Raw genomic sequence first — 16,320 nt, 5'->3', positions numbered from 1 at the left:
CAAGATATTTATTCCAACATAAATATCAGTTAATTCAAAATTAGCTTTATCTTAAAATATCAGTTTTAAATTAAATAAATAAATAACATATTATAAATAAGATATTTATTATTTTATCTCTTTATATTAATCCAAACAAGACTATAGTTTTTCAAAATAAAAACTATATAGTTAAATAATTAATTAATTCACAATTAATCAATTACCCATAATTATCAAATAATTATTTTCTTGCCCTGGAAAATTAATTCCTTTGCAATTTAGTCCTTTCTCTTAACAAATCTTTCTTTTGACATCCTTACCCTTGATAGTGTAGGACAGAAGTGATCTGGGGACCATGGACCTATAATACGAAACTCCAATAAACCAGATTATTAATTAAACTCTTTAATCTAATAATCTTATTTATTAATTCCATGATTACTCTATTATAAATATGGAATTATACTATAAGTACTTATAGAATTATATTTACAGAGTTTTCTCTAGTAGTCCATTGATATAATCAATATATGTAGTTCTATCCTCCATTATTGGTTCGTTAATTAGAGCTGTGTAGAGTCCAAAAACTTTACTTAGCTAATTATTTAGTAGTATTATAGTATGTGTAGTATTATCTTTGTTACTGTGGATTTTTGGTTCAGACCGGGAATTATTTGGACACTCATAGTAGTACTTATAGACTTTCTAAGTTTAACCTATAGTTTAAGAATATTAATTTTAACCTAAGGTTTGATTATATAGTTGATATTAAGGATAATATTTGTTATACTATAAGGTTTAGATATCAACCAATAGGATTTTAAGCACATGTTATGAATGAGTGATTAAAGATTAATTATTTTGAGGATTTAATTTAATAAGGAGTAAAGTTTGAATGTTATAGGGTCAGTCAGCAGCTTTGAATACGTTGAAGGCTTAGTCAAGGTTGTTTACTCCATTCAAACTTAGCTAAAAATGTGTAATTTCGTGTTTAAATATTCAGCGTGTGCTGATATATCGTAGCTTTAGGGGGCGATATATCGTAGCACGTAGATACGGAAAACACGAGACGATGCATGGTCGCCTCGGGCATACTAGCCCAGGCGATATATCGCCTACAGGGGGCGATATATCGCCTCCTTCAGTGTATATTCAAATGTTTTTGAATTCTTTTCCCTTTCAGCCATTCAACTTCTTCATAAGTCCAGCATCTTTTGAACGAGTCTTCAGCCTCTGCTGAATGATTATTCAAATTATTTTCACCTAAAAAGCTATTATTTTTATTCAAGTAAAATTAAGATTCCTTCATTCCCAAACTCTATAAATAGGACCTAGTACCCAGCCATTATTCACCTTTTACTCTAAGTTCAGAAGTTGCAAGTGCTAGGAGAGTGTGAGAGTTAAACACTTGGGTGGGGAAATAATAAGCTTAAACATTATAAGCTTATCAAACACTTTGGGAAGTAAGGTTCTATAGTATTTCGGTTGAGGTGTAGATTGATCTTACAAGTCTTTGAGGTAAACCAAAGCTCTAGTTCATTTGTTTTATGTTATTTTCTTTCTCATAGTCTTCTACTCAGTCTCCTAACCTCATTCTCATTTTGGTTAGGGAATCTAAGTTCTTGAGCACATAAGTTTTGGTAAGTGTGACTTTCAATGGTTTAGTCTTTCCATTCCTTTCATTTCATCTCTTTTTCTTCATTAGACTCACCCTGTTATATATGGTTTTAGGAGTGTTCCAAAAGTCCCAACTCAGTCCACATATCCCGGTAACTTTGGTAAGGAAAATAGGCTAGAATCAATATGTTATATGTTTATGTTATCTTATGTTTTATGTTATCAAATGTGTTATGATATGTATATGTGTATGTTTGTAGGCTTGGGCATATGACCCATATGACTAACAAGACCTCAAATGGGTTATGGGCATATGACCTACTTAGCTAGTAGGACCCCATTAATCCCATGGGCATATGACTTGTTTAGTCTATGGGACCCCAAGTAATAATGGCCATTATAATAAGTGTATGTAATAAGTGTCATGATATGTGTTTATGTTATTATGAAATTTATGTTTATGACTATGTGTTAGATTTTCCTTGCTGGGCATTAGGCTCATTCCTTTTGTTTTATGTGCAGGAAAATAGCTTTAAGGGGCGGTAAGATTCGTGGACGCTTAGAGAATGTGTATCGATGGTGAATGGAGTCAAGGAGCCGAGCGTTATTCGATTCGAGGATGTAGTTTCGTTTTATGTCTTTTTACATGTATTTTCCGCACTATTTATGTAATGTCTTTTTATTTTAAATCATGTTTTATTTTTTTAAAGACAATGGGATCCCATATCCTTCTTGGTATTTATTTTGTAAGTAACTCTTATTTTTACAAGTTACTTAATAAAATTATGGTATTTTCGTAAATGTAAGTTCTATCAAGGATTGTATGTATAGTTTCATTAATGGTCCAAAAGTCTAGATTAGTGGGTCATTACAAGCTGGTCAAAATTAACGTTTTGCCCTTCTAATTACATCTTGATCCTAAAGTACCATTAATTCACTAGCGAATAATTAATCTATAATCTAATTATAGATTTGAGCTCAATAACTATTCAGTTCCAGAATCAACCCTTAAGAGAACCAATATTCGATCCGTTAGGAAAGCATAGATTCCAATATTGTAATTCATGTTCCCAGCCATCCATGATATTGAATCTCCAAAACAAAAGTCATTAGCCTCATTATTCTAAGAGACCTTAACAAGTGAATCAAAAGATCCAATAAACATAAACAGGAGTTCATGAATACTCAGGATTTAGACTGATCTACAAATGATCATCTATTATGACAAGAATTAAATATTTATTTATATTATATATAGCACATTTACTAAGATGTCTATCAACATCAGCAATCTGAATCTAGATTACTTTCATCTCTTATGCTTAGCAAACTGTACTAGTAAGCATTCATTAATTCAAATAATAATTATAATATTCAAATATAATAAAATTGTACTTTTATTTAAAACCAATAAAATGTCTTTACATGCTTTTAGGACATTAATCCTAACATATTGGTCTTGCTTCTGTCTTAGTAAGACAACTTGTATCTGCAAGACATATAACCACAATGTAAAGACATTAGAAAATAAAGATTCCAATTAATGAAAATGAGAGAAAATAAAAGTTAGCCCATTAATGAATAAAAATAGAGCCAATTCATATGTTAGCCCATTTACCAACAAGAAAATATAAGTAAATATATATGTATTTCTTCGCATTCCTTCTCATTACCCTACATTAAAAAAAAAAACTCTAGAATCATAATCAACCTAATCTCCCATAAAACCCTTAATGCTAAATCAACATGTCATTTTATGCAATATAATTGCATAGAATTGACATACCATTGTGTTGTGAATCACATTTGAATTTATTTCAACCTGTTAAACTATAAAATGGAAGTTGAAAAAGAAAAGAGAGAGAAAAGATCTTAGTAGTTTGAGGAATATCACTTGAAAATGTTTGAAAAAACTGCCAAATCAATAACTAATACTAGAATCAGTAGTTTTTTCAAATAAATAAATGGTGAAATTACATAGTCAAGAATCCATAAAAACATAATTGTTATCACACCACATATCTATATGTATTGGATTACATATGCACTTAGGAGAAGAAAGAGAACACATAGGGCACCTTTAGGGGCTCCCTAATCATCATTATCAAAAACTAGTTTTTTATGTGGGAGTTCATGAATTAGTTGTCATAAACATGAGTAATTGTCTTAAATTAATATATATATATATAATTACAAAATTAATGAATATATATTTATTTATCGATTAAAAAAAATTATATAGTTAAGATTATTAGGACCCTTAATTTTATCTATGCTCACATGAACAGTTTCATACACTTCTTTTTTCTTTTTTATATACATACATAAGCTTCCTTGTTTTTTTTTTTTAAGTGTAGCTCCTTGGGTTTATAATATATATGTATATATTATTTATCATGAGAATACATATGTTGCTCAATAATGTATGGCCAAAAAATAAGAAGTTGCATATGTTATAATAATACAATATAGATAAGGAAATAGATACATTTTCCTAAAGAATTGGTTCGTGACCGACCATGCATATGCATGAATGGAGATGAATTGACTTAAATATTTTATAATATTTTTTAGCATTATCATTATTATTTTACACTTAACTAATAATTAATTAGAAAACAGAGCATACAAAAGGCCACCCCAGATCAAGAAAATAAAAATTGTAAATGCTCTACTATAATGTATCAGATGTATACCAATCGATTCTCACAAATTTGACAACACTAAAAGAAAAAACTAGAAAACCAAAGGTATAATTAAAAATAAAGAACGATTAAAAAACTGACAAAAAGAATACCTAACATGCACATTAATTAGGACAAACACTCAGTTACTTGCAAAACTTTCTTTACAGCATTTATGAATTAAATTTCAAGTTGTGAATAAAGCTAGAATCATCAAACGATACTAAAATCAAGAAGACACAAAAATATACCTGAAATCTACTTGAAGAATTGAAAACTTGCCTGTTTGGCATTGTTTTTTGTTTTTTGTTTTCAAAGTTGTGTTCTAAAAAATGATAACAGAAAATTGTTTTTGTAGTTTTCATAAAACAAGAGGTGTTTGTTAATGTTTTCTAAAAATAATTTTTTAGTTTTATTTTTTTAAAATCTTAAATAAAATATTAACAAATATATTTACAAAGAAAAAGATATTTTAAAAGTTTGTAATAAATAATGACATAAAATAATTTGAAAAAAAAATGCTGAAAAATAAGAAGTGAGAAAGTAAGGAGAGAAAATTTGAAGAAATAGAAATTGAGAAGAGAGAAATTGATCCAAGAAAAAATGAGAGAGAGTGTGATGAGAAAGAAAGTGAAGAAAGAAAAGTGAGTAGAGAGAAAGTGATGAGAAAGAAAGTGAAGAGAGAGAAGTGATGAGAGAAAAAATGATGAGAGAGAAAATGATGATATATTAAGTGATGAGAGAAAAAATGATGTGAGAGAAACTAATGAGAGAGAAAATTATGTGACAATAAATGATGTTAGATAATAATAAATAAATAAATGATGTGAGAAAAAAAAATATAGATAAATTTTTTTTTAGAACAACAGAAAACAACTTTTTGTTGTTCTAAAAATTTTCTGTTTTTTTAACTTTGTTTTTAAAAATTATTTTCTAAAAGCAATGCCAAACACCCCAAGTTGTTTTCAAAAAATAGTTTTTAGCTTTTAAAAACAAAAAACAGTTTTTTAGTTAGGGTGCCAAACACCCTCTTAGATTTCTTGTTTGACATAACAAACGTGTTCTCTTGTCATTAAATAAGTAATGTCAGAAGAACCAATACCTAAGAATTTTCTTCTACACACTTAAACACAATTTATTGGTAAAGGAATATATGCAAAGAAGGCAGAAACAAATAAATAGTACAACTAAAAATAGAACGACCATGCTAATATGTACTGGGAAGTCCAGAATTTAACTCAATTTCAGCATTACTAACTTCAAAAATAACCGTAAATAAGCACTTAACTTTCCAATCAACATTCTATAAAACTGCTGAAAGATCATCTGCAGGTAATGATAAGGAACGACTTGGTTGTTTCAAGTCATTAATTCTAGAGGATAAGTCATGCGTCAATAGAACAATATATTTAAGACAATGATGTCTATCTCAGTGGTGCAGTGCTACCATTAAGGTCATTAAAAGAAATTGTAATGATCACAAGTTCTAGAAATTATATTGATCAATTCAGTGCTCATTAAGGTTTCAAGTGATGAACTTACAGAAAGACTCTTCATGAGAAGATGCTCCACATTCTCAATTGAAAGTTTAGTGCGGTCAGCAATTATACTCAAAGGTATAGTCCTGTCGTCAGATGACCGGCTGCAAGAATACACAGCATCATCATGGTTAAATTATATACAGAGAAACACGCAAATCCTTTTTGTATAAAATGATGGCACAAAAAAGAACCAAACCTGAAGATGATTTCCATCAAACAAAGAATGTTAATCTTTTCCAGAAGCTTCTTCTCATTCTCAACCAAGGCTGGTTGAGCCCTCAAAGCAGCATTGTGCACACGACATAGTTCCTGATAGCGAACTAAGTCACCAGCGTTGAATGCTTGAAGAATATAGTAGAGCCACTCAACCTTTGTCCCAAGAAGACTCTTAATCTGAACAATGTTGTATCATTATGATGTTATCACAACAAACCAGGATGATAAAATAGAGTGCAAAAGAACCTAAAATTAATGTCATAAAATTCTGAGCTAAAATGCATGATAATGCAATTGAATATAGACATGATCGCTGATAGACATGAAAGAGATGGCACTGACTTATGAGGATGAAGAAAATCTAACTAGTAAGTTCACTTTATTTACCAAACCCATTTTTAACAGGAATATGAGAAGCATATTACTTCCAGATCCAGCACTAGAAATTCGCTATTTTGCTTTTGGCTAAATACACTTTATTTGGCATATTCAAGTGGCGATATTTCTGTCATAGAAGTTGACCAACAGCATATTTCATGCTCTAACAGATGTAATCCTAAGTAAAAGTAAAGTAGTATTACCAATAACATATAAGCATAACAATTTAAATTAAACAACCATGCTGTATCTTCAGGGGTGTTATATACAAATAATAAGAATAATAATGATGCTTCAAATCATATTATCTGGTGAAAACTATTATCACATGTACAAACCAAACCAAATAGTCTCTTTGCAATATTCTTGTTCAGCCTTTAGACAAAATAACTTTTGGCTTTGCTTAGGATTGTACAAATCCATTGCAGAAATGAATACAAGTAATATGATTCTTATCAGCTCACAACTAGCCTGCTCTCCTAGTTAAAATGTGACACTGGTGTTTTTTAGTAACCTCAGAGTTAAATTTAGGTAGTGTACACATCATACACTCAAAGCATGATTCATATTTAAAACATCTCACTAAAGTCTCATTTCACAAATTCTTTTCTCTTCCTGTATGATTTCATAAGTTTCCCTCGTCATGTATAGTTTTCTAATTCATTTTAATCAATAGAACTGCAGTCATTTATGTCCTACTTGATTGGCCATTCATAACACTTTCTTTGAGTGCTCCAAAACTTGTAGATTCGTAGGGCAGTATGCTATAGACAATATCAATCATATACATGCCATCCCTTGTAAACCACTACCAATGATGTAAAGGATTTTTTTCAATAAGATACTAATAAGGATTTCACCTTGTACTAATACACCCCAGGATGATATATATAAGAGGGTAAGTAAGTATGTCAAGGCACTACAAGAATCCAGAGAAGAACGAACTTTAAATCACCAAAATGGAAAATTGTTACACATCACAAGCACATTCAACATGAAATATTTCCAATTGTAAAATGGAAAAAAAAAAAGTAGAGCAACTAAGGCAAGTTGAGTAGAAAGAATGGAAAAATACACACACACAGAGTAGGGCAGAGATATTCTTACAATAGGATGTGCCAGCAGCTCGCCAAAGTTGTAGATATTATCCCCAAGCAGTGCAGAAAGTGATAAATCAAATGCCAAGTCCTAAAAAATTGTACAAAAAAATCAAAATACTGAAACTAACAGTCAAAACAGCTGGAAAAGTTTAATGCATGCTGTTGGTCAAACAAAATTTCTCTAAAGAGGCTCCAATTTAGAGAATACATTTTTTAGAAATCTGAATTTATTCTTTTGCCAGCTGGCCATAAATTAACCTTGTATGATTGTATCACAAGATTCACAATACAAGAAGACCACATAAGAAAACTACTTAGCAATATATACACTGAAAACGCAAATCTTCTCATTTCAACGAATTATAGAACATTGAATGAGTTCAAAAGACTTGAGAAAAGATTAATGTGCTTACATAAAAAATAAAATCATGACAGGATCTCTTTCTTTTCTTTTTGTTCTTAGCCAAATAATGCAATGTTATAGATGAGGGTCACAAATGTAAAAGAGAAAAAAAATAATTAAAGCATCCTCACCAGTCAGATGCTATTACCTAAAGATTATCTTAAATAACTCAAACTATTATTATAGGATTCAATAAAATGCCCAAACGAGCTTTTATCCCTTTCCCGTGATCTTACAAAAGTCGATACAACCTTATATTTGCAGCTTTAACATAGGACCATTAATTTCCCAATACACCACAATAGAAGCCCTTATTTAAGATGATGGGAGACAACAAAAATGTTAGGACTGACATACGGTTCACTTATGCTAGGAGAGCCAGGTCAACACATAAGGGGTAAGGTAGTCTTTCGGTTGGGTCAGGGGCTTTTTGGTCATTGCTGTAACAGAAAGAGAGTGAACCAATATAGGTAGTGGGGAGATCAATGAGTGGGGTATGCTTGAGCTATAATCTGCTTACTGCATAGGAGGGTCCCAGGCCCTCGAATACCTGTGGAAAGTTGTACTGTTTGGTTGCTGAATTGAGATACAATTTCTACTGGTTTTAGCCACAATTCTCTCTGCTGTCTTTCTGTACTATTCTATGTACTGTTCTATTGGTTTGCTAACTCTCTTGCAGGTAGTCGGGGCATAACAATTGGTATCAGAGCCCTTCGATTCCTGGTGGATGCCGCACACTCAGATGGATTCTAGAGTTGACTCCGTTGAAGCTCACTTAGCTGCTCTTCAAGACACAGTGACCTCGCACTTTAGGACACTGGCGGTGATCACTGAGAAATTGGAAATGGTGATTAAGGGCCAAGCTCTCATCGCCTCGGAGTTGGCCACGGGTCGATTCGACTCTGACCGTCCGCTGGGGGCCAGTGAGCAGTCCTCGACCGGTTCACCCCAACAAGGGGGGTCGTCGGGCCACGCGGGAGACGAGGGCCATCGCCATGAATTCCGAGCTCGGAAAATTGAATTGCCTGTGTATTCGGGGGCTGACCCGGACGAGTGGGCTTATCGGGCGGAACGGTATTTCGGCTTGCAACGGTTGTCAGAGGCGGCGCAATTGGAGGCTGCGATCATGTGTTTCGAGGGGGCCGCTTTGCACTGGTTTCGCTGGGAAAATCTGAGGCGGTCGATTGCTTCGTGGGAAGAGCTGAAGTCCTTACTCGTCAAACGATTCTGTCCCGTGACGAAGGGTTCTCTATACAATCGGTTGCTCAATCTCTGGCAGACATCCACTGTCCAGGACTATCGGAGACAGTTCGAATCCATTGCCTCGACGCTGGGACGATTGACGACTCCATGCTGGTCTCCACCTTTCTGAAGGGCTTGAAGCTGGACATTCAGGGCCCTTTACGTATCCTCAAGCCCGCGGGCCTGGCCTAATTAATGGAACTGGCTGAAGTGATTGAGGCCAATCAGACCTTGGTTCGGGCTCATTGTGGTGGGCCGCCCAAGCCGCACCCTAACCCGGCCCAACCCTTGGGCCCCTTGCAGAACGAGAGCCCTCGGGGCACCTTTCCTTATTCGGCTTCCCTTTCGCCCACCGCGGCTTCACCCCCTGCATCCTCGACAGCTTACCGACGGCTGACCGAGGCGGAGCTCCAGGACCGGAAATCTCGTGGTGTTTGTTTCAAGTGTGAGGGCAAGTGGCGTCGAGGGCATGAGTATAAATTTCCGGAGTTGCAGATTGTTTTGGTCCAAGATGAGGCCACTGTTGACGCGGCTGAGGACCCGATTGATGAGTTGCTGGGTATGCCTACGGGTACCCCAACATCGATGGATTTGGAGGCACAGATTGTCGAGGTTTCCCTGAATTCTGTGGTGGGGTTAACTTCGCCGAAGACTATGAAGTTGCTGGGTAGTATTCACGGCCGGGAAGTGGTGGTTTTGCTTGACAGTGGGGCTACGCACAACTTCATCACCGCTGACTTGGTTTTGGCATTGCAGCTGCCGATTTCTAGCACTGAAACGTATGGGGTTCAGATGGGTACGGGGCAAGCCGTGCACGGGAAAGGAGTATGCCGCTCGGTTCCGCTGTTGTTACAAGAATTGGATATCATTGACGATTTTTTGCCCTTACCGTTGGGCAGCACTGATGTTATTCTGGGCATTCAGTGGCTTGAGACTTTGGGCACCACCATTGGAAGGATCATATCATGAAGCTGAATGTTGGGGGTAAGGCCTATACGGTTCGGGGAGATCCTTCGCTGCATAAAACCCGAGTATCCCTTAAGACAATGCGAAAGATTTTACAGCAGGAGCGTCAAGGAGTTTGAGTGGAATTGGGGACGTCTACAGTTACCTCACCGGGGGCAGAGACCACCGGCCCAACCGCGGCCCTCATTGAGAAATTTGCTTCGGTCTTTGCTATGCCAGCCACATTGCCGCTGCCTCGGAGTCATGATCACCGTATACCCTTACGGCCAGGGACCTCGCCGATAAGTGTGCGACCGTATCGGTACCCCCAGATTCAGAAGGATGAGATTGAGCGGTTAGTGGGAGAGATGCTGGCGGCTGGTATCATTCACCCCAGTACCAGTCCATACTCCAGCCCGATTCTGTTGGTTAAGAAGGACGGGAGTTGGCGATTTTGTGTGGAATACCATGCCCTCAACCGTGAGACGATCGCCGATAAGTTTCCCATTCCCGTTATCGACGAGTTGTTGGATGAACTCCATGGCGCCAAGGTCTTCTCGAAGTTGGATCTCCGTTCAGGGTATCATCAAATTCGAGTACGGCCGGAGGACGTTCACAAGACGGCTTTTCGAACTCATGAGGGTCACTACGAGTTCGTGGTCATGCGGTTTGGGCTAACAAACGCCCCTGCCACGTTTCAGTCCTTGATGAACGAAGTCTTCAAGCCATTTCTACGGCGTTTTGTGTTGGTCTTCTTTGATGACATATTAGTTTACAGCCCGGATACCGACTCCCACATAAAGCCCCTTTCCTTGGTCCTACAGATGTTGGTTCAGCACAAGTTGTATGCGAACCTAAAAAAATGTTGTTTTTTCCAATGCCATTTGGAGTATTTGGGTCACCTCATCTCTGCGGAGGGCATGGCCGTGGACCCCTCAAAGATCCAGGCTATGGTGGATTGGCCACTACCAACCACCCTCAAGGAGTTGCAGGGATTCTTAGGACTGACGGGGTACTATCGGAAGTTTGTGGCCGGTTATGGGGCCATTGCTCGACCACTCACGGACCAATTGAAGAAGGATCAATTTGGGTGGACCAAGGAAGCATCGGAGGCGTTTATGGCTCTCAAGACAGCCTTAGTATCTGTGCCCGTGTTGGCTTTGCCTGACTTTACCAAACAATTCGTTGTGGACACGGATGCTTCGGGGTATGGCCTTGGGGCGGTCTTAATGCAAGAAGGGCGTCCACTCGCTTATTTCAACCAGGCACTTAAATCTCGTGCCCAATTGAAGTCCATCTATGAGAACGAGCTTTTGGCAATTGTCCTTGCTATTTTGAAGTGGCGGCCATATTTGTTGGGTCAAAAGTTTATAGTGCGAACGGACCAAAAAAGCTTGAAGTTTTTGCTAGAGCAACGCCTTGTGTCGCAGGAACATCAAAAGTGGCTGGTGAAAATTCTAGGCTATGACTTTGAGATACATTTTCGGCCAGGAGTGGGCAATAGTGCAGCTGATGCGCTTTCTCGGTTACCCCAGGTGGAGTGTGCCACTTTATCCTCTACTACTTGGCTGGATTGGGACGTGGTGGCTCAGGAGGTGCAGCAAGACAAATTGTTCAGTGGGGTGCTAGCTGACCTTGCCCATGGGAAGGGGGTCCCGGGTTTTACTAGGGAGCATGGTCGTCTCCTTTATAAGGGCAGATTGGTCCTCACAGCGACATCGGCATTGCTGCCGGACTTCTTGCGTGATTAATATTGTTCACCGGTTGGGGGACATTCCAGGGAGTCTCGGACTTACCAACGACTATGACGCAATGTGTATTGGCTGGGTATGAAAAAGGTAGTGGTCGAGTTTGTGCGGCACTGTGATGTTTGCCAAAGGAACAAGAGTATGGCCATGTCGCCTGCGGGGTTGCTGCTGCCAGAGCGCGTTTGGGAGGATGTTTCGATGGATTTAATTGAAGGATTACCCAAATCCGATGGGGTGGACTCGATTTTAGTGGTAGTGGATCGGCTGAGTAAATACAACCACTTTATTGGTCTCAAACATCCTGTCAATGCTCGGACCGTTGCAGAAAAGTTTGTTGATTATGTGGTCAAGTTACATGGCATACCCCGCTCTATAGTTTCTGACAGGGACGGGATTTTTCTGAGCAATTTCTGGACTGAGTTGTTTCGGTTGCAGGGTACGGAACTTAAGCGGAGCACGGCCTACCACCCCCAGACCGATGGCCAAACGGAGGTGGTTAACAGGTGCCTTGAAACTTATCAACGCTGTTTCACTTCGGAGAAGCCTCGAGTATGGGCGAAATGGCTGTCTTGGGCTGAATATTGGTACAATACTACATTCCATTTAGCCTTGGGGTGCACCCCATTCAAGGTTTTGTATGGTCGTGATCCACCTTCTTTGCTTCGCTATGAGAATGGCACCACTACCGCTGTGGCAGTCGAACAGTTGCTGGAAGACAGAGACGCTTTTTTAGATGATTTGAAGATGCATTTGTTGAGGGCACAGCAGCGGATGAAGGCAGCAGCTAATTTATCTCAGCGACCAGTGGAGTTTCAGGAGGGGGACTCGGTGTTCGTCAAGCTGCGCCCATACAGACAGAAATCCTTGACGATTCGGAAGAACGAAAAATTGGCAGCACGCTTTTATGGGCCATTTAAGGTGCTGTCTAGGATCTGCCCCGTTGCCTATCGCCTCGATTTGCCAGCATCTTCTACCATCCACCCCGTTTTCCATGTATCCCAGCTCAGAGCGACTGTTGGCACAGCGCATTCATCTCCCACCTTGCCTCCCACCATCACTGCTGACTTGGAACTGATTGTGGAACTGGAGGACTTACTCAACGTACGCTACACCACAGACGGCGCAGGAAGACAACTCGAAGTGTTGATTAAATGGAAGGATCTACCCATGTTCGAAGCCACATGGGAGAAGTTTGACTCCATTCGACACCAGTTTCCAGCATTTAACCTTGAGGACAAGGTTCGAGATATAGAGGGGTAATGTTAGGACTGACATACGGTTCACTTATGCTAGGAGAGCCAGGTCAACACATAAGGGGTAAGGTAGTCTTTCGGTTGGGTCAGGGGCTTTTTGGTCATTGCTGTAACAGAAAGAGAGTGAGCCAATATAGGTAGTGGGGAGGTCAGTGAGTGGGGTATGCTTGAGCTAGAATCTGCTTATTGCATAGGAGGGTCCCAGGCCCTCGAATACATGCGGAAAGTTGTACTGTTTAGTTGCTGAATTGAGATACAATTTCTACTGGTTTTAGCCACAATTCTCTCTGCTGTCTTTCTGTACTGTTCTATTGGTTTGCTAACTCTCTTGCAAGTAGTCGGGGCATAACAAAAAACTGAAGTAATTAGATAAACACAAATAAATGGTCACCATGCATCTAAAGAGAATGACAACAAACAACCTTCACACACAATACATCTTGACTACAAAGAATTCAAGATTTACACAACATGACAAAAAGAAGGTCAGTTGAGAGGGCAAAAAGCAGGAATTGTTTCCAAAAGATGTTAATGCTTATATGTACATTTAACTTAACATGAAGTAACACTTACCAGCTTAAATGATTCTGACAGAGATTCCACTGAGGTATACGCTAAGTAAAGAAGAGCACTTTTGTAGAACTCAGCAAATTCTTGACGAAATTTATGGTATTGAGAAGAAACCCAATAATAAATGGCATACACAGACGGATCAATGTCAGTCATGCTATCAATTGTAGTCTTTCCATCTTCTAGAAGGATTTTGCACTCCTTTTGATCTTGCTCAAGTTTGAATATGGCAATTTGCATCTTAATGTAAAGAACTGGCTCCTCTATACGCTGCTCCCGAGTGGCTCTAAGCTTCTCTATCACCCCTTCAAGATACCCAATGGCCGCTTCTTTTTCAGGATACTGTCGAGAAACAATAACTGCAAAATGTGCAAGCTTGAGAAGATTGATTTTGGTCTCAAAGTCGGTGATGAAATTATGATACAATTGTATCAGAGCATCTCCAGCCTGCACTCAAGAATAAAAGAAAGTGTCAGGGATAGAAAAGTGAAAGCAAAGATTTAAATGTACGCAAGGATAAGAGGAGAACAAACACAATTTGTATAAGCAACAAGAGATAATTCATGCAATAGATACAAATTCCAATCCAAAAGTTCGAATATTTTGTTAATGAGAAAGCAAGCCTAAATAACAACCAGAGAATTGTTGTTGAAACACTAGGCAATTCATTGAAACAAGTTAGAGTATTTACTTGCCTATAATATGAATGAAATTTACATAGAGCATAATGTATTACTAGCTTGCAGTAATAACACTATTATTAGGGAAAAAGTGAAGTCAGTAGAAGATGTACTAATGTCAACATTATATTGGCAGGCACGTAAATACTAGATTCCAAAGGTATAGTCATGCACTGACTTTTCTCATAAAGGTTTTCTGAGGGCAGGGAACCCAGGAGGCATACATGACAAGCAAACCATATATTGCAACTATATTAACAACAGCCCTGGATTTCAAACTAACACTGATGTCACATTCCCATACTGGACTTGAGATGAAGATTGAGAAAAATCCAATCAAAGCCTGCGCATATATAAATTGTTATTTATTGCATGATAACACTCTTCAAAGGAATGAAAATTTGAGAGAAGAAACTATACTGCCGTTAGCATTTTCTAGAACAATCGAAATCAAAAGTTCCAACTAAATTAGATTCAACCTCTGGCTTACTGCACTAAGATGCATGTATTTCTAATAGTCCAACTCTACATAGTTACTAGACTCCATCCCATTTTAATAAACAAGCAAATTAAAAGATAGCAAATAACACCTCTCAATGTTGCATGGCTAAGAGATGGTGAAAAAGTAAATAAATTATGCCATTATATGGGAACATAAAACATGTAGATAAAACTCAATTGGTCATACAAAGAGGTCCAAGACGCTCTTATCATAAAAGGAAAAAGTCTTCATGCAATTCTTATAATTACAAAGTCTTAACTGTGACAAACAAAAGATAGCCCACATTCTAGAGATATTGACTCCACAGTGGAAATTGACCAACTCAACTCATTTGAGGCCCAATATCCATCAACCAAAAATACACAAGTGCATCAAATCCAAGATCAATAATGCCTGTAGCCACAAGTAAGTAGCAAGTTACGCTGGCAAGTGCAAATAAGCAGCCACAACTCACAACCTTATCAATATAATTTAAAACTATTAAAGTTTCACATAATATAGTTACACCACATGTCTTCTAAGACCTCCAACCTGTCCACAGACCAAGCAAATTATTGCCCACTTATCAAATTTTCAGCTTCCTTCCTTTTTCTTTTTTACCCCCTTTTCCAGTGAAAAGCACCATCCCATGTAAAAAACATTTTGAAGAAAGTCTTTTCACCTATATGTCATACTACAGAATATTCAAAAACCCTAGCTTTCCATCTAAAGTCTCAATTCCTCCCCTCCCCTGTCCCCTACAGAAACCCCAATTTCGCAATTAAATTCCCAGCAAACAAAGGGCCACAACATTTCCAAGATTCACAAACCCTAATCTTCATCACATCACAAAGAACCCTACTTGAACAGTTGTTCTACCATTTCTAAATATAGTTTAGCATCTAAGGAGTACAAATGGTATGGGAAACAGACCTGGAAGACAGCAAGGGCTACGAACTCCTCGAGCTTGAGAGTGAGTTGGTGCCAGAGCTTCTTCTGGTACAGATCTGCAAGCGAATTGTACCAATCACCCAGCTCTGGATGTGTGCTGCGCAGAGACTCTAGGTATTGCAGCGCGGCCATGGCTGAGTCACAAAGAGAGTGTTGGTAGAGAGAGAGAGAGAGAGAGAGAGAGGTGCAATGGGAGAGATTTCTGAGGCAAGATCTCGTTTGTTTTTGAATTTATACGAATCTGGAAAAAAAAAAAGTTTCTTTCCTTTTTAACTTGTGCTTAAAGAAAAGTATAAATACATAAATACGTAGTTTTTGTAATGGGTAAATTGGTAATTTTCAAACAAGTGATGTCGTGCTTATCATGAATATATAAGGGGTGCTTGGCAAAATCACTTATTTTTATAGTGTTATAATAATTGAAATTATCCTATTTTGTATACTCTGTATATCAGATTTCAAATGGGGAAAAGACTGAACAACAGCACATTGGAATAAAGAAAAGAAAAAACACATTTTCAGTAGGATT

General features: G+C 37.8%; 1 protein-coding gene across 1 annotated transcript; it reads right to left on the bottom strand.

Annotated features, from left to right (window-relative positions):
- Positions 1-2,654: 2,654 nt before the first annotated feature.
- On the bottom strand, positions 2,655-16,024 carry LOC133777745 (26S proteasome non-ATPase regulatory subunit 13 homolog A-like). The gene is made up of 6 exons (XM_062217483.1): positions 15,774-16,024; positions 13,683-14,126; positions 7,526-7,606; positions 6,021-6,217; positions 5,826-5,925; positions 2,655-3,088 (listed from the first exon to the last, which is right to left on the bottom strand). Exons 1-6 carry the CDS (start codon positions 15,921-15,923, stop codon positions 2,954-2,956), a joined length of 1,107 nt encoding a protein of 368 aa, XP_062073467.1. The 5' UTR covers positions 15,924-16,024; the 3' UTR covers positions 2,655-2,953.
- Positions 16,025-16,320: the final 296 nt, after the last annotated feature.

Source organism: Humulus lupulus, chromosome 5 (genome assembly GCF_963169125.1).
Source record: "Humulus lupulus chromosome 5, drHumLupu1.1, whole genome shotgun sequence".
NCBI lineage: Eukaryota > Viridiplantae > Streptophyta > Magnoliopsida > Rosales > Cannabaceae > Humulus > Humulus lupulus.
The sequence above is the reverse complement of the archived record's forward strand: the minus strand, read 5'-3'. Positions and strand labels throughout refer to the sequence as shown.

Coding starts and splice junctions, on each gene's coding strand:
- LOC133777745 (XM_062217483.1), bottom strand. CDS start 15,923: ATGGCCGCGCTGCAATACCTAGAGTCTCTGCGCAGCACACATCCAGAG. Junction 14,127..15,773: donor TAGCCCTTGCTGTCTTCCAG/GTCTGTTTCCCA, acceptor TCTTGAGTGCAG/GCTGGAGATGCTCTGATACA. Junction 6,218..7,525: donor AGCTGCTGGCACATCCTATT/GTAAGAATATCT, acceptor AACATTGTTCAG/ATTAAGAGTCTTCTTGGGAC.